The sequence below is a fragment of the Pocillopora verrucosa genome, chromosome 1, assembly GCF_036669915.1.
Source record: "Pocillopora verrucosa isolate sample1 chromosome 1, ASM3666991v2, whole genome shotgun sequence".
Lineage (NCBI taxonomy): Eukaryota > Metazoa > Cnidaria > Anthozoa > Scleractinia > Pocilloporidae > Pocillopora > Pocillopora verrucosa.
Genome location: NC_089312.1, coordinates 28,259,356 through 28,278,562, shown reverse-complemented (window position 1 = coordinate 28,278,562; position 19,207 = coordinate 28,259,356). Strand labels below are relative to the sequence as shown.

General features: G+C 38.1%; 2 protein-coding genes and 1 pseudogene across 2 annotated transcripts; 2 read left to right on the top strand and 1 right to left on the bottom strand.

Moving 5' to 3' along the window:
• Window positions 1-2,306: 2,306 nt before the first annotated feature.
• LOC131790053 (uncharacterized) lies at window positions 2,307-4,517 on the top strand (annotated as a pseudogene).
• Window positions 4,518-9,058: 4,541 nt separating this feature from the next.
• LOC131790054 (salivary glue protein Sgs-3-like) lies at window positions 9,059-12,250 on the top strand. The gene is made up of 6 exons (XM_066162458.1): window positions 9,059-9,086; window positions 9,753-9,869; window positions 10,023-10,178; window positions 10,383-10,523; window positions 11,052-11,168; window positions 11,916-12,250. Exons 1-6 carry the CDS (start codon window positions 9,059-9,061, stop codon window positions 12,248-12,250), a joined length of 894 nt encoding a protein of 297 aa, XP_066018555.1.
• Window positions 12,251-12,823: 573 nt separating this feature from the next.
• LOC131789993 (uncharacterized) lies at window positions 12,824-17,414 on the bottom strand. Its single transcript, XM_059107172.2, has 9 exons — window positions 17,389-17,414; window positions 16,559-16,643; window positions 16,093-16,311; window positions 15,180-15,329; window positions 14,727-14,822; window positions 13,885-13,994; window positions 13,674-13,732; window positions 13,129-13,277; window positions 12,824-12,927 (listed from the first exon to the last, which is right to left on the bottom strand). Exons 2-9 carry the CDS (start codon window positions 16,629-16,631, stop codon window positions 12,824-12,826), a joined length of 960 nt encoding a protein of 319 aa, XP_058963155.1. The 5' UTR covers window positions 16,632-16,643; window positions 17,389-17,414.
• Between the last annotated feature and the right edge of the window lie 1,793 nt (window positions 17,415-19,207).

Sequence of the window (19,207 nt, the reverse complement as noted above, 5' to 3'; positions counted from 1 at the left end):
GTTTCATATCACTAACGCCGTAAGCGTAAGAACTTAAGCCTTGCTTATAACGGGTTTTTATTATTTTCTCCTTGTTCGTTATTGAAATAACTTCAGCTCTTGTGACAATATATTTAATTAAGACTGCTTATTAGAAAACCTCAATAATGTTTGCAAAATGCTGTCGGAACTGAAGAAGAGGCGCTTCCTCATCATTTCCATCGAATTTATAAATTTTATGTTATATCCATGTCAAACAAATTCAAGCGAAGAACTTTCTTTCACAGGTCTTTCAAGGCATGGTGCCCGGTCATGAAAAGCTGTTCAACATTGGAATAGTTTTTATAATCAACTTGATTTCTTTAATCTCATTGCAAGCACAAGGTAAAAAAACAGAACTACCATGGAGTCAGAACAAACGTTAACCGTAAGCTATGTTCGTTGAAATAAACATTCCTCGCTGAATGTTGTATCGACTGAATATGATTTTCTTTTGACAGCTCAAACATGTGACGACATACTTTTCGAAAGAATAGGGTGCTACAAACAGACGGTTGGAGAGCGCCGTCCTATGTCTGATGTACTCTTTACAGACCGTGACACGTCTTCTAAGTTTTGGAGTGGTATTAAGTACGCTTTCCAAGAATTTAACAACTACCTTCCAGATTTGGCGTGTAGATGTGCAAAGGCAACAAAGGTGAAGGGATATGTTGCGTTTGGATTGCAGAATTATGGTAAGCATCTCAGATTTGGTAGAACATAAGAAACGCGAGGCTAACTTCTTCGATCAAATTTGTTTTAGATTATTTCTTCTGTGTTTACTCGATAACTTAAACCAATTTTCTCAGATCACTTTATAGTTTCTCTAAATGAGCTGAAGTTCTATCACATTAGCGGGCTTTGTGACGGTGGTCTGTCCTATTTGATCTAAGTCTAGTATCGTTCCATTCCCTACTGTAATTCAATATGTTGATGCTGTTAAGTGTTCTTTACCCGAGATGCTTATAAATCTCTGTTGTCTTATCTTAGGAGAATGCTATTCGACTGATGATCATGCACCAACCTTTAGTGAGTCTTTCTTAAGCAGTCAATGCACCACTAAAAACTTCGGCGTTTGTCAGGACAAATCAGAACTTTGTGTTGGAGAGGAAAAAACGATTTTTGTTTTCAAAATGACAGGTGAGCTTCACCAACAAGAAACAAATAATAATTTTTTTTAGTTGTTTGATTTTGGGCTTCGCTAGAGGGAGAAATCCCAGTATGGAACTAATGATACCGCTCATCGACAATTTTTGACAGATCCCATGGCGAGACAGTGTTTAGCTCAGTTGCTACGCCCTAACTAAATCTGACTAAATCTCTTAATGCAACCACATAAGTAAAAATTTCCATGACCTGACTAATGTAATCTTTCCAGACGCTTTTAGAAGTTATGCTGACCCGACAAGGGCGTAGCTGGGGCCTTAGGTGCCAGTACCCCGCCCGCCCCCCCCCCCCCCCCCCCCCCCCACCTCTTCTCGCATTTTAAATAAAACACGGCGTGGAGGTTATCATGACAATCGTCACGGTTTGACCCCCTTTTGAAAAATCCTTGCTACGTCCGTGCTTGATAACCCGAGGAAGTGCTGCACTGGACGCGGGAAAACCTTGGAAATTGGGCCTTCTAGACATTAAATTAGTGAGTTTTTCCTCAAGAATACTACACGGCCGAGATTGAAAAGTAACGAACCGTCAACCAAGATTTGGAGTCTTCCAATTGAATGAATTGAATTATGTTTCTTAGTTAGCCTCCATCAATATTTATATTAATAACAATGATCTCACTTTTTTTAAGCATTCGGTAAACGTCGCAAGTCTAACATGGAAAAATCCTGGCGAAAAGCTGTCAGTGAAAAAATGATGCGGAAAAAAGTTCTGAAAATTGCTAAGTCCTACAAGTCAAGCATACTGGAGCTTAAATGTACGTATTTAGCATTTATTAGTTAAATGTATTTAGAAAAGAGAACAAAATAGTGACAGTGCGGAGATATCAAATCAGACTGGCTGGACGAATCGCAGTCTTGTTACTTTGTGAACTTCATTACTCTTAACATCATGTGCAGTGCGAAGACTATCAGTCATGTTTTTATTTATTTTAACTGCGCCTTATCTGAAATCATATTTAGTGATTTTCCTTCTTTTCATGGAAGAATGCCTTTTGATTCTGTTGGATGGCTGTATTCTTTAAGTACAGATTTTTAATATTATTTTGTAAGTATACACACGTTTGATTGTGGCTTTCGTCTATACAAAATGAAAATTTAAATTTAATTTACTGAGATATTTTAATGTAACTGACAGGCTCTTATTACAGGCTGACGATTCTTTTGGATGATGTAAGGTACACTGCCGAATTAGAGAACTATCAGTCTTTCGAATTTATGGACTACAGGCGAAATATTGAGTTAGGGGTATGTATCTGTTCTAAATTTCAGTCAATGTAGTGTCATATCTTTCCTTTTTGTTTACAATCGTTTTTGGAAATTTGAGTACCTTGCCTTCTCTTGTTTTGGTTCGATGCTAAATACCAAATTACCTCTGACGAAAATTCGTGTAACGTTTGTTAGTAAGCTAATCCGATAACTTAGCAGCCTCAGACAACCATAAGAGAGATAGTTTTCCTACTGGCTAATGATATGCACTTAGACAGCAATTAGACTAGCTAATCAGTTTGTCAGAGTAAGTTTATTACCACGGAAGAACGGTCAATCATTCGATTGGTCGTCTGGTCGGTCAGTCAGTCAGTCAAGAAGTCAGACACTCAGCCAGCCAGTCGATCATTCAATCAGTCTGTCCGTCGCTCATCAGTTAGCCAGTTAATCAGTCAGACAGTCTGTCGGGTAGTCGGTCAGTCGGCCTGTAGTTGATTTAGTCGGCTTGTCAGGCTGTCAGCTAGTCAGTGAGAGAATTTGTTAGTTGTTTGTTAGTGTCAGTTCTTCTAATTCACATGGTATAAAGACAATTCACTAACTTCAAACATCGAAGTGGACTTATAACTAATTTTTAGATTCTACAAGCGTATGACGGCGACGAACAATTTCAGGAGGTGCAAGTTCTCAGGTTTAGGTAAGCGAATGAACTACTGTGCGGATTTTGGCAATTTCAAACTACTTCTCAAGAAGGCTCAGACTCAATTGAATTCGAGGACTTCGTGTTGTGGATTTCCACGCAGATAAACTGAATTTTATGACAACTTATTCTGTGCGTCAATCTGAATTGGCATTGCAATCATTTTCTTATGAATCTCCTCTGAACCATCTATTCCGGTAAATCAGCTGCAAACTTGATAGCGACAGTTTCGAGCAGTGATAAATTCTTCAGGGTTTATGAATATTTACAAACTTTGGAGAGTCCGAATAACCTGATAAAACGATAGATCTGGAAACACATTTTAATCTGGAGTTTTTATTTACAGTTCTTAATCTAGACACCACTAATGAGCCTCCGCAATCGTTTTAGAAATGTGAAATCTTATTGTTTGCTTGACTATTAGGCGTTTTTGTTTTCTTTTTTGCTTTCGTTTAGTTCTGGCTTTGAAATGAAAGTAGTTTCAACGATACTTCTCAAGTTCAAAAACAAAACCAAGCACTTGAAAGCTCTCGTAAAAAAGATGAGCACACAGAAGTTTGGCCGATTAAAAGTGTTCCCAGCAGTAGGAGACTGTGGTAAGACAGCTTCGTATTGTGTCACATCTCATTTCTTGGCACTCCTTATGAATACAAACCCAAAGTAAGCTAGCTAGTAAAAAGTGATAATATCCATATAGCTATTATGATTTATGATAAATTGATGATTTTACCTCTGGATTACCATCATTACATTAAGGAAAGTCCGCTCCGAAATACCGAGACAGCTTTTTTTTTCGTGGAATAGTTGTTTGTGGAATGTGTGCCAATGAAATCCCTGGCCAACATTCTGTTTGACTGAAATCGTTTTGAAGGCATTGGTTTCAATGTGGGACTTACAAGAGGAATTGATCAATCGATTAAGGTGTTTCAATATGGCAACTGTAGGTCCTTTGATACACAATTACTAATTTTGCAGGTTGCTATGAACAGGTCTTTGGGCCAACTCCTCTTCATTTAACTTCTTACGGTAACCCATACAACCCTGATCCCGATCACAAACAAGTGTCATCCTGGCTTTGTTCCCCCGGGTGCAATGTGACGTGTAGTCCAACCTGTACACCAAATTGCTGCACGACGATAACCTCGACCTCAGTAGCATCAGTCGGATATTCTTTTGAAGCGTTCGCTAAAAACTTACCCTATTCCCCCCTGGCTCAATGTACTGCGCCGTGTGGAGCAATCTGTGCACCATCCTGTACTCCTGCTTGTTGTTATACGATTTACCGTGCGCAGAGGCAACAGGACATGTACAGGAAACGACATCAAGTGCAGAATAACAAGGACAGGAGGAAATATGAGGCTACTCTTTATAGAAATAATCCAAAAAATAAAAAGAAACATAAGGAGTTGAACAAAAATCAGGCAAATTAATTGACAGAAAGGTTAAGGTTTCCTGAAAACTCTAACATAGAAATAACCGTTATTCTTTGCGCCTTTTGAAGTTGATTAGAGCCTTAACTAAGTGTAGAATTGCAACAAGAACCAGTTCCTTTCAATAACTTTTGTTGAAATGTTACCCTAAAATATACATTTTAGGCGGAATGAAAGCTTCAAACACCTAGAGTTAAAGGGTGTTAAATTATAAAATAGGCATGAAGTTTCTACGTTATATTGGTCTTGCAGTGTGATCGTTTATTTGGGGTAGCCGCTAGCAATGACATGAAGGAGGTCCTCACCAAGGTCTAATGAGGAGAGCACCGCAGGTCTGACTAATTTTATTCGAAACGGGTTGACTGTTTAATTTTCCTTTTGTTTGTTTGCAAGGTAACAAATTGTAAACCGAAATAACGAGGTTCATTGATATTCCTTGTTTAGATTAGGAGAGAAAACAAAATTCTAAGTCTGCCCAGGCGTTTCAACATTTTAGCCAGAAATATACTGCGCTAGAAAGATTAATTTTATACTGACTTGGTTTAGCGGTATGTCCCTAGATAAGCCACATAACATCTCTCCATTTATCGGCACCCAAAGACCCTGGGAGCTAGTGCATTTCGAAAATCAGTTTGTCGGCGTCAGACACGGAACAATATTTGCTCGATTATATACCAGTTATAAACTTTAGACTCAACAGAGCGTTTAAAGCAATTAATTCATTTCATTACCCTTCATTTCACATTCACTTTGGAAGCGATAATTTGATCAAAATATCTTAATTGAAATTAAAGTTAGATTTTCGCGCACAACCAGTTGATTTTTTATGAAATGGCAAAAGAGCGGCCATTCAACCAATCATGTCTATTCTTTATCTCAGAAAAGACAAATGCTTTGTTCTGTCCGGAAACAAGTTACAAATCAATATCTTAATTCAACATGCGTTATTGCGCTATTCCAGAGCTTCCAACTGCACAAACAGACATTAACACACAGTTTTCCAACCAACTTCGATTAAAACCCCCATAAAAAATATCGACTTCCATGAACTCTCGTTGCATGTTTTTACCCCTTGCTAAATGTTTTTTTGTTTCCACATGAGAGATCTTAGGAATTCCGGCACCTGCCGTTTACATTTAGGTTGGTTTGACAAGAGACAACATGTGTGGTGCGCGTTCTGTAAGCTCCAGGTTCACGCAGAGCTTCACGGCTAGCCTTCCAGCGACCAAATCAAACAACAGCTTTTGTCATGTTTCCCATCTCAGAGGACAATTCTTACCACGAGTCCGAAAATCAATGGTTCCGTCGGAAAACATGCGGAGAATATATTCGCGATCATACGTGGTATAAAATATATTCTATAATTTCACTGCCGCCAGTTGCCATATTCTTTCGTGACTTGCACATGTGACGGAGGATGATGTTTTGAAGTAAGTGAATGAGTGTGTCATGAAATGGAACAAATCTTTATAGTAAGACAGATTTTAGGTTCTCAGAAGCAACGAAGTTGTCTTTTTGATAACGCTCTTTCCTAAGTAAACAATTTTGCGCTCCAGCATTTGGTACGTAATCAATACCTTTCGGCAGCGGGAACGCCTATCCCATGCTGGTTGACTTCATTTTGTTCAAGGAAATACTATATGACGTATGAGGCCTCATTTCTCTGAAGTGTGTTCATGGTTAAGAAACTGATCATTTGATAGTTATGATTCTGCCATATCAAGAGAAGACAAAGTCGTCAGTGTAAACTATTAGAAGGTTGGTGTTATATTGACTGTATGACCAGGTTAAATATGAAACATAATGTGCAAGAGTCTATTATACTAAAAAAAAAGCAATTTCTAGAATACGTAATTGTTGTCACCTTTTATCTTTTGTCGTGAAAAAAATTAAGTGATTACAAAAGAAAAAAAAACGACTCGTTGCTAAATTTGCAGTTGCTTTTACTCGAATGATGGCCGATATTCATCCCTCAAAAACTCAGCATTTAGCTAGTATGGGTACCAGGATCTTGAATTTTGCTTACCTTTTTGCTTTTAAGTTTAGAAGGGATACTAGCCTACCGGCAGTCGTATGAAGGAATGAGCAGCTTCCACTGGGCACCTAATTGGGCGGTTATAGAGCTTGTTTGCGTCATTACCTCCTTTTATGTCGAGGGTAAATATCGTTTTTTTTTTTTTAACTGCAGCAGATTTTTCCTTTTCACAATACTTTCACTTCTCTGTCTACACATCGGTTTCATTTCACAATATGTATTGGCTATGATTTCCAATAAAAGCTAACATTTATCAATATGATTGGCTTCCAGTGAAGCCATCGCATTCTACTGAATTACTAACCTTACTTCTCTGCTAAAATATTTCCTAAAAAAACCAGTATAAGAACTTTCTATTCTTTACATATATATATATTTTGTTTTTTTTTTTAATATGCTTGAAATCGATACGGGATTGCGGGATTCTGTGCTGTTACACGAAGGGAAAGTGGCTTCCGCCTGGAAGAAGTATTAGCATTAATAACATCAATTAATAGCGTGACAGGCGGTGTGCGCACTCTAATTACGTTGCATCATGGTTGTAAAACGAAAAGTGAGTCATTTACATCCTGTCGCGGTCGAGTGAACATCTCTGGTGGCAGCAAGATAGTGCGAATAAACGTGGAATGTAATGGGGATTCACTGCCTGTTGCCATTCCTTCGAAAGTTAAAAAGTGTTGGCAGGCCTGCGCGACTTCTGTTATTCCTCCGTGAAAAATTCGTTGTTAGGAGGCAACTGAAGAGATTCAGAAAGAATCGAAACTGCAGCCTTGCCCAAGAATCTATTCATTTGGCAACAGTTACACTCACAGCCGATGGCTGTGTGAATAATATCATATTCGCGAGTAATTTAATAGGGAATCAACCCTTGACATGCAAACTCATAACAAAGAGACAGCTACCTTCTTATACACGAATTATTTTTCATGTCATACACTTAAAGGCGTAAATATGGGATTCGCAAAAGGAGTAGCGTTACGCCTTACAAGACCAAATTCGTCACGCTCAACCTTTAATAAAAAAACATACAGATTTTCAAATATGCTTAAAAGAATAGAGAATACTTAAAATAAGGTTTTGAAAACCGTATCTCTGGAGTTATCTTCTGCGGTAGAAAAAGTATACTTGAAAACAAAGAAAATAGCGCGCACACATGAAAATATTACCTTTTGTAACAATCTCATTTGGCCTTGCCAAACCTCAAGAACATACAGACAGGGAAATTACACCTTAAAACTAACCCTTATTATCACATCGCAAGGGAAAGTAATTGAAAGATATCTTAATAACAGCTAAGTTTTCAGGTCAGAAGATTTAAAAGCGCAAGCGAATGGCAGGAGTCTCACAAGTCTATCAACACCTTTTCACGATCGACTGCATTTTGCTTTCCGGCTTACCCGGCGTGTCGCCGCGTGCACTGTAGAGTTATTCAGTGGTCAAGTGACTTCTTTCATTGCTCTAATTCAACTGTCCTTCATTCAATGATCAAGATAGTAGATTTACCATACAACACTCGCGATTAGTTAATTTGCTTTTACTTAGGAAAGTAGATTTACGACACAATTGAGTATACAATAGTAACGCTGTGTAACGCAACAATAGGCCTTTTCTTGGTCATAATCGATCTCAAACACTAGCACTTAAAATGCGCGAAACACATGTACCTTTGGAGAGCGTTTGAGAGCGTTTAGTCAGAGCTGTTGAAGAAGGATCAAAGCGGCCATCCAAATCTTTGAAAGGCTCCAAACTACGACGTACATCAAATTTGACCTTCTCGAAAACTGGTCTCAAATTACATACTAAAAAACAGTGATTGCGTTTGTCCTTGAGAACCATAGAATACGCGACAAATACGTACTAAAAAATATTTTTACACGTCAAAATCTGCCGATTTCTGCCGCTTTCACCGCCATATTGAAAATGAAGCTACCACAATGCAAAGCAATCGGAGTGCGCACACCGCCTGATAGCGTGAGGAATGTTAGCATGCGAATGCAAAATGTCATATCAAATTAACATATCATTATTTTTTTCTTATGTGTCGGCAGGTATTGAGTACAATAAGTTGGGTTGTTACAGGGACAACTGGCAAGAAGTAAGACCTCTTGCGGAACTGTTATTTACGGATCGTAACGAGACCTCTCCGCGTTACAGTGGCAAAAAATATATTCGAAAGAATTTTAGTCGACTCTATCTTGATGATTTAATACAACGCTGTGCATCACAAAGCAAGAAATTGGGTTACCAAGTGTTTGGCATAGAGAATTTCGGTAATAATACACTCATTCAGTTACCTCTTGTTTTAAGTGACATTACTAATCATTACTATCGATTTTCTCCCTATTTTTCTCTTCATCCACACCACAGTAAAACGATGTTTGATGATGAAGTATTTCTGGAGAATGGAAAACTTTTTTTAAACCTTAAATAAATTTAATTCATAAAACTCAGTTACAAAAGTACAGAAATTAATATGATATCAGTTTTTAGGAAAGAATCGTATAGAATGAGTTTGAATGATTTAAAACTGCCAAGTGAAGAAGGCACAATTGAAGCAAAGTAGCCAAACTTGTCAGATAATGGTAAATATTCACGGCCTCATTCCAAACCTAGTAAGTTATAGCAGAAGTGAAAGAAAGTGTATCATTTATTTGGCTTGCCAATTTAATGCTAACTCCACCTAACGTAAGAAAATTCTAATTAAAGCATAGTACTCCTAAAAAATATAATAAAAGTTGCAAATTCGAATCGTTTTCGTTTTTCCCTCCATTGCTGACTAGCTGAGTGTTATTCTGGAGACGGTGGTCTGGAAACATACAACAGAGATGGGCCGACCAGACAATGTTTTACTACAAAATACGAACCATGCGATCTAACATGTGGAGAACAACCGTGCACTGGAACTGAGAATACACTCTTTGTCTATCAGTTAGGAAAGTGTTAGTATAGACATATCCATGTACCTTTTTAAAATTATGGTGGAAAAGTAAGAAAGAACAACTAAGAAAATGAAAACAAAATGCATAATTCAAGTAATAAAGTTCATTGATTCACCTTCATGTCAGTGCTGATTTAGCAAGCGTTTCTAAAATAACCTATGTCGCTGTTTCCGCCAAAGTTTTCTATTTTAGCCCGGTTATATTTTCGTTTTATTCCTGTGACTCTATTGTCGAAAGTAACCACTTAATTAATTTGTCTAGCGAGCAAATCCTCATCATGTTCTACTCCAAAGAAAACTCCTGAACCAACACGTCCGACAAGGAATACCTCACAACCAAGGACACCTTCAAAGAAAGGGACAAGCCAGGGTACAAACCGTAAGTTTTCAAAGTTACCGCAAGTCCAACTTACTTCAAATAAAAATTGCATGTTATGTGATTTGACAGCAAATAACTGGGGAGACAAATTAGTTTTTTTTCCATGCAGATGATCTCATTACCATGCAAAATTTTCTCCTTACGACGAAATAGGACGATCCAAATCAGGCCTTCCTTCGAGACCAACCAAACTGCCGTCGATTCGAAGGACCTCAGCCACTGTAAAAAGTGCCACTTACAAGAAGATAGAAAAAAACAATTCTACACCGAAGAGGGTCTTAAAAACACAAGCAACACATAGACCTAAAAGTAAGTTTGAGATGAGAAAATTGAACCACACGTTTTCATTTAAGCCAGTTGCTAATCGTGGAGCACCTCAAGGTTATTCAACGTCCCTTGCTCCCTGAAAGAGCTCGATATATGTTCAAATTACACTGCTTTTAAACGTTGAGTTTGTAAATTCATTACATTGGTGACTCGCATCTCATTCGGTATCTTTCTACAACTTATCAGTCTCAGGAATCACAGTTCCCACCACTGGAACAAGCACCTACTGGCCGAGTTCCTCCACAACAAAACTGAAAAATCCAACGACAAAAAAATTAACATCACGCCGCTTGCCAAACAGTAAGGGTACAATTTCGGTAACAAAAGGTGAGTCTGATGAAGCGTCACATATCTTCAGGGATAATTAATGGCAGAGAAGTGGTGGCGGACTGGGGGTTATAACAGTACTGGGCTGAAGGAGTCCTTTTCTCGAAATAACCAAAAACTTACCATATATTTTAGAACCTTGATCTTGGCTCAAAACTAGCGAATTCGATTTCTTTGTACGACATTTCTTGCGTTTTGAATTTCAAGACTAGAGTCAGTGAAGGCGGCGATAAAAAGCCATCTTTCGGGACCGCTAACATATGGGACTTTTGAGAAACAGGAACCTGAACTCCAGTCTCCTACTCTTCCGGTAGAGTGCCTTTTTCTCCATGTTCTACCAGGGAGTATTCTTAGGATCGGTGCTACAAAACGAAAAGTTCATCATCAAAGATGGACTGGCCCTCTCTTGAAAAGAACAGTTTTTGTAGTTTCTCTCAGCGGATTGACTCACACATTATTAGCCAATGTTAGTGTAAAATCAAAATTTCTGCCCATTAATATAGTGGCCCTTACTTTTTTCCATAACAGCCACCAAAGCTACTACTGGTACCCGAGCGAGAAACACGCCTTCCAATTCTTTGCCTTCAAGTCAGACGTCACCCACAATATCTAGAAAGACTACTGGCTCGTTGCTAAGAAATACAGGTACATATAAAATGAAAATAATCTTAAAATTCTAGATAAGTTGTACGTAACAAGACTTGAGATCAGGACTAGCGTGACTGTAAAATAAACCCCCCCCCCCTCCAAGCTTTATGAAATAAGTAGCTTTCGTTCTTTCAAAAATCTTGGCAGACAGGAAAAAGCGTTTAGGTAATAAACGTGTAAACCTTTGTAAAGGCCTTTGGTGTAATATCAATATAATTTTCACCCCGCACATTTAAACATAAGGGAATATTTAGATACTGTCTTTTAAATCACTTTTTTTAATTAGTTACAACCAAGTCACAAAAGATACTTACGCATCGCTATACATAACGGGACCTAAGTATCCATATAAAGTCCCCTCAACCAAGCCTGCAAAACCATCTGAGTCATAAAACGAGCAACAACATAGCAGGAGTACGCCGAAGGTCAAAATGACATTAGCCAGAATCTATAGACTGTGAAGCCTTCACAGTCTCTACGGTAGAAATATTCAATAATTGACAGGAGTCGCACCTACAAACTGATTTTCTAAGTTATGTATAATGAAATATTGTATCGTCATACTTTTCTCAACCCTCTTGATTTTCTTGTTGTTTCTTTTTAAAAAGTAATCAGAAGATGTTCAAGTTAATCCTCTCACACTCGGCCATCTACGTCTATTTCGCCTAATTAAAACAGATACGAAAGGAGGACGCAAGACCTTAGATTAAAAACAAACACACACGACTTTATATTATCTTAAAGGTTGCCACGAACAGCTGCTGATACCCTTAGTCTGCACACCGCAGTGTCAGATGTCATGTACTGCAGTTTGTCCACGCGCCTGCTGTGTTATGAAGCCTATGCATCATCCCGCGCCACTCTACGCTCCACAGCCCGTACACATGAATCAGTGCCCTCCTCCTTGCCCATCTGCATGTGCTCCAAGATGCTCCTTCAAATGTTGTAATACCAGAGTTTATCAGTCTCTATTGTACTTAAAAAGGAAAGTTATTGGAAGGAAAAAACCCAGTATAATCCGTAAAGAAGACATACAACGCCATGATCTTCACCAACTAAAAAAAAAGGCTAAAAGTTGACTAAAACAATATCTCAAATGATATGATTTGATTGACGATTTTCATTAATATGAATATACCCCAAAATGTTAGTTTCCGACCCAAACTTTTGACCTCTTACTTCATTCGAATGACAATACTAGCATTGACAACGAGTAATTCCTCGCAAAAAAAGACTTCCTGTAGATATCAATTGCGAATGCTTTTATTGATATTGAAGAAGGGGAAAAGCTTTCAATATTTTTCCACCTTAAAATGAGCAATTTGAATCGCAAAGGTGGGACAAAGAGAGTCGTAAGAGTTTTTTCTTACCAAGCAGTAACATAGAGCATATTTAAAATGTGTCACAAGCTCTCTTTGTTATAAGTATGTTTTTCCTGTAATTCATTCCCTAAGCTCATTACAAGACAGCATATTTCTCAAAAGAAAGCTAGGTGCTTAGTAATAAATCAAAACTTTACATCATAACACTGTAAATTTTTCATTCATAAATTAGTCAAAGTTAATTTTCGTGGTACGATTTAGTTTGTGACACAACAAGCTAGGCATCTCGCTGACTGACGAAGAAGAGGACTAAACGACGGAATGAGGTCATTAAGGGTATTGGTACTTCTGACAGCAGCTGGTGTAGCAAGAAGGAGCGCACAGTGATGGGCACGGAATTGGACAGATTGATGGAGCTGGTGCCTCGTAGCATGCTGAAAAAGAGAAAGGGCGATGAAAAATTTTTATCAATAGGACTCTTCTGTCAAAGACAATTTAGCCAAGGCGTAAGTGATTGTAAAAGATAATTTAAAGGATGAATGGAATCATCTTCCGTTACTTTTTAGTCTCGTGGAAAGTAAATGTAGGATAATTCGAGATCACCAAAAAATTCAATAAATGTCCAAAAGACTCACCAATCTGACTCAATTTCGTGGCAACAGAAAGTGAAACAAACTTCCCCAGGGTCCCGAAGGTTAGGGCTTTTGTCAGGATTGAAAGATGAGCGTCAAGGGTGTTGAACTCAAGGACAAAATGCACGATAGTCATACCATCTGGTGCTGGGCTGTTTTAATGAAAAGTAGCAACAGCTGAGACACTTCTAAAAGAAACAGTTTTTCCAAAACTATCAATTACTTCGTGGAGAGTATGAGTTTGAACAGAACTTCAGGTGGAACAAAAACATAATATGAGGTGGAATTAGTTCAAAAGTTGAAATGTCCTTATTTGTCAAGCATTCGAAAGACGTTTCCTTAAGATAATTCTTTTATCGGTTGCCTAAATTGAAATGGTTCGAGTACAGCTATGTGCTAAGTCAGTCTGTTACATCTCAGACAATGGCCAACTTGCCAAGCGATATGGAGACGTATATGGAGACGTCTATGATCGGTATTGCCATTACAGCGCAAATATTTACGTGAATTAACATGTCGTAGTTTTTAAACTAGCTTGATTTCAATACCTATATCGAAGAGTTGTGACACCAGCGAAGAAGGTATATCCTTCGTACACTTGCAAAATCTGGAAAAAGAGCACGTCCAGTTATAGTTAGCTGTACAATCAACATCTCTGCAGACGACAAGTTTAAGTCATGATCAGACATTAATCAAAGGAGAAAGAAGAGTGTATTGAATTTCTGTGGAAACAAATATAGTCTCAGTCAATCAACTTACTCCCACTTCAAAATCTGCGCTAAGTGCAATGAACTCGGCGGCATGTGAAGTACTTAAACTATCATCATATGCAGTGTTTGTCAACTCCAGTGTCAAATTATAAACGATGCCTGCAAATAATAACAAATCAAATGTTCTCATTTTTCTTAGCCGTGCATTAACAGGCGTTTGTTAAGTTGGTTAATTCAGTATACCTTCACAAAGACGCTTGTCGCAAAATTGTGATTGCCAATTAAGTGGGATAACCATTCAAACTTTGATACAAAAATCAATTTAAATATTGAGTGAACCTTTTCTACTTTTAAGGTTAGAAACATGTCTAGCGTGAAAGATTACGTGCCGCATGGTGTACGTTTGCGTTTCGTCAACCAATTCACCTGTGCTGACGGTCATGTCTGCTAGTTGGTGAGACCAATCGCTGCATTTATTCACGTATCCTTGAACACCTTGTGTTGGCTTCGCATTTACAAGCGCTTGCAATCAAGGTAAGCGAGGACGACTATTTATGGGAGACTGTTACTTAGATTTATCTCAGTTTTTTTTTTCGATCCTAGTTCATATTTAATTTTTCTTATTACTTCAGTAGTATTGTTTTGGTTTTCCTCTGTTACTTCAAAATATCACTATTGCCTTTCCGTGCAACCGTTGTATTTTATTCAAGAAGTTTACTGATCTCAACTGCATATTCTTACATCTTAACCCGATGGCGTATTTGTATAAATTCAAATTGTATTACGACCATTTGCCACTGAAGATGGAAAGACTAATCAAGGTAAATTAGATGAAAGGGTTTTAGTATAAAATTCCAGGAAGGTTTCTATCCAAATACAAATGTTTCTTACACCGCAAATCTTCCGGCCTCGTCGTAGGCGTGGTCGTCGGAATGGTCGTCGGTTTCGTCCTTGGCTGGTTAGTCGGCTGTGACGTTGGGCTTGAAGCTACAGTTTTAAACAATGTCAGTTCTTTACCTTTTACTTTAATTTGGTTATAAAGTGGATGTAACGAACAAAATTAAACAAAAACAAAAAAAGAAAACAATCGAACGCCTCTCGATTTCCAATGTTGTAAAGCCGTGGCAATCAATTTGTTTCCCCTTGTGATATTGATTGAGCTGGGGTTTGGAGGACTTGTGCAAATCTTTAAGGCCTCGCAGAAATAGCTTTGGCTGACAAATTCAATAAGATGATTGCCCAAAATTGTCTGCTTTTTCTAGTGGTACAACTTAAACCGGTATTTTCTCGCGACTTCCCATATCAAAATTGTCCAAAAGAGGCCTTGCCCCAAAAAACACTCACCTTTTAACATGTACACAAAGTTAGTATTTTGTTCTCCGACACAGTACTTGTCTTGTGGTCCACATTTGAGGAAGTCAATCGTTAAGCATTCTTGACTGGGTCCGTCTTGTCTATAAGTATTTTCAGCGTTAACGCCCGACCAACACTCACCTAAGTTCAGAATAAGTACACCATATTTGTTTTTTTCGCATTTTTTATCTTTCTCAGTCAAAGTCAGATATCCCTAACCTTCAGAGCTGCTCCAGACGGCTATATTGTATTCCTTTGAATCACTCTCTAAGATCTGTTTTCTAACTGTGTTTTGCATGAACACGGAAATCTATGTTATGTGCAGCTCGTAAACAAGTTCAAAAATTCCAATTTTTTCATCCCCTTTAAGCCGCAAATCGTTTAATGCGTCACTACGCTAAAAAATACGAAAGTTTCTACCCAACGCCCCCCCCCCCCCACCTCCACACACACGCACACACACGCACTAGCAAAAATACAAACAAACATAATGGAAAATATTGTAGAAGGACTATAAAAACAAAAACAAAAGGGGGAAGGGAGTGTCAATGCTCCCCGCCACCCATTTTTTCAAGTTCAACATTGCCGAGAAAATTATCAGATCATAACTAACAGTTATTCACCGAAGTGGAAGAGGAATTTTCCAAACTGTGGAGCGACGAGATGAATACGCACCGCTAGCCATCGTTAGTAAAATAATTTACAAGAACAGGTGATGTTAACTCATTTATTCCTGCAGCGATTACAATATTTCTGCGTGCAAATCCCGCACGAGCTGCGCGGAAATAAATAGCAAAGGATAGCAGTAGTGTGAGTAGCCAATCAGGGCGCGTCTTCAACGCTTTCCACTGTTTTACTATATACTAAAAGTACATAGAGTTTGACTGCAACAGCACGCATTTACCATAAAATTGTAGTCCAAAGACCTTAAATCTCGACTCCTTTGTCTTTTTAGCACATCTGCAGGCTAGGTCAGTCATGTAGTCGTTCCACTCTGCCCAGTCAATACTAACACCGCTGTACTCCTTCATGCTAGGGTCGCGGTCGGTCATAAGTATTGTCGGCAGGGGACGAGGATTCATCGAGTCTCTAAAGCAGCCTAGTCGGGTGAATTCCGGACAATCTGAAATGAATACACACAATATTTTGCGTTGATCATTAAAATTCGTAACATCTTCTTAAGCCAAGACTTTTAAACATAGATCTTCCGCGCTCTTGTATCGAATCGAATTGAGCTATAAATACCTATTATACCGAGCTGTGATTCTTGCGACACAGAATTAACAATGAGATGACTTGGGAAAAAGGCAAATATTTTCCCACAACATCATTAGTTTAGGCTTGCGCAAGTATTTGTGACGTACATTTACCTGTAGCGCCAAAGATCTCTCTCTGCATCTGTAAGACTATCCATATGGAATAAAGGAGCTGTTGGAGGCTCATCCTCGAATTTGCCTTAAATAATGAAGTGTGATGAGGACATTTTTTAATTTCCTTTAAGCCATCGTGACAGACACATACCCATACGTAACTTGCGTCTTCGAGTTTTGATTTACTCAATACACAATAAAATTTAATGCTCTAAACAAGGAAAAAGAAGAAAGAGTTCCCCTATTCTCTACTGACCAGCAAAAGATATTTTAGATCTTTTAGTTGTCGTAAAAGCCGTTGAATAACAGCGGATAATAATTTCGTTAAAAAAAAAGCAACAGCTTTTTGATGGAGTAACCAACAACATCATCACGTAATGACAGTTGGAGCTGTTGAAAGTCAATGATGTAGGTGAATGCGTGCTAGCTTGAATTATCGAAAGTGACTAATCGATTAAGTGCATTGTACACAAAACCAAATTCGATTAGCATTTTTGACTTTCAAACTTTTAAACGACCTATTTTAGTAAGGATCTTTACTCCTTCATCCAAATATCAAACACGTAGTTACCATGACATTCCTGAATTCTCGCAAAGGACTCATAAACATCATTGCAAAAGTAACGTTGCGGCGACATTATTGAGAAACTATCGCCATTCTTTTAGTTGATCGATCCGCTTTAGGCTATAATGTGGTTCGGAGTCTGAATTCAAAACAGTCAGCGGATTAGGAGAAAAGTTTAAGGTAGCTAGCTTTGCAAATCGATACTTGATGTTTATGGGATTTTAAATGGTTTTCCAGTTCATTTGATCTTAATCTTGTTACTTACCAATGCTCCTGTTATTCTCTCGGAGATTTGCCAGTGCTTTCTATAACCGACTTGATTGTTGTAACTTAACACCCTACCTGTTCTGGGCTTTTAAAAATTTGGCATCCTATTTTATTTGGTGGCACAGGAGGTGTGAAGTACAAGAATTGTTACCGGTCGATTATGGTGTTTACCGTCTGAATATCTCTTGCGAAAGAAAAGTCAGAACCCGTCGGAGTTGAGGTTGAACCCTTTATTAAATTGCATGGAGAATAATACATGGGCGCGCGTAGATATGTGTTTAACTCGACGTTTCACTCGTTCGCTGCCCTCACTCGTGAGCAATCGACTTCGAACTCGAAGAGAAATTCCATATCTACAAGCAACCATGTGTTATTTTGTTTATTATATAAACACAATAGCCCTTTACTGACAAGAAATTCGACTTTATTTATGAATGAAAATAAAAGGATTGACATTCCCCGAATAAAAATCGTAAAGAGCTTTGGCTCACTCAAGATGAAAGCATGCGTCGAATCATTACAAAAACAAACAATAAGCGTTATTTTCAACGAACAAAATTGTCGGTTATTGACTTGGTCCTTACCAATAGATGAAATGTTTTAGGTATACGGCCAAAATCGGTCTTTTTAGAAGCCATAATCCGAAAAAAATCTAGAAAAGCGACCTTGGATTGAGAATGGTGAAGGCATTGTCATTCATTCATCGACCTAACCGAGTGGCTCGAAAGGCGAGTGACGTGGCAGCAGCTGATTGGCGATATCAAACACACATAAAAAATATCGTATCTTTTCACGTGTGTTTTAGGCTCTTCCAAGGGCTGGAAATCCTTGTATGACACCGTAGTTTATATGATAAAATAATTTTATTAATAAATATCTAAAACGGTTGTATAGCCGATAGACAGGAGTTCTTTTGTTTTGTTACATTTATCATTTGATAGACATAGCATGCTTTATTTTTCCAATTTGCCAACTCTGAGTGTTATTTACATTACAATACTGTCAGAGCATCAGGACTCACTAAAAATTCACACAGGAACACCGCGAAAAACAATATAGATGTTTATCATTTATTTGTTTGAATGCAATTGAAAAATGTTCCTAGAAAAATCATATCATAGAGAGTTTAAAATCGCGCCCTCTGGAGAAAAATGCCCATTTCCATAAAACTTTAATGTCTGCCATCCCCAGGATTTTAGCAAAAATCCTTCCTTGACTTCCTATACTTGGAAATTAACTCTAGGTGACTCTCTCTTGACATAAAGTAATATATATGCAGTACTCTGCCAAAGTAATACAAACGTTCATAGTCGAATATTACGTTTTTCCGAGATATCGCCGAAATATCGGCCATGCATCACGCGTTTCATCGACACGTGAAAACAATAAGTCGAACCTTTCATATATCGTTCCAGCGAAAAGTCGCTTCAACGCAGTTCATTATCACAATGAATCCCTACAGCAAACTATCGCTCGTAGCGATTTATCTTAGAGTAAAAGTTGCATCATTGCGTTGTATCGTTCGAGCAATATACTTTAACAGCCACTTATTGTTTGGGGAGAGAAGTATTTGAAAATAGGGCCTGAAAAAAATCAGGCCCGAACATTGATTTTTTTTTCAGGTCCTATTTTCAACTACTCGTTTCAGTAGTGTTCTTAGCTGCGAGAACTCTTGATTTCATTTCTTCATCGCTGTGCAAATGTATGAATTTCATATATCTAAAATCATCATTGACAATAAGATACTTAAAATTACTTCTCCACTCTCTCAAAAGGGATACAAAAAAGTTTAATTCATTGATCTTCCTCGTCGAAGG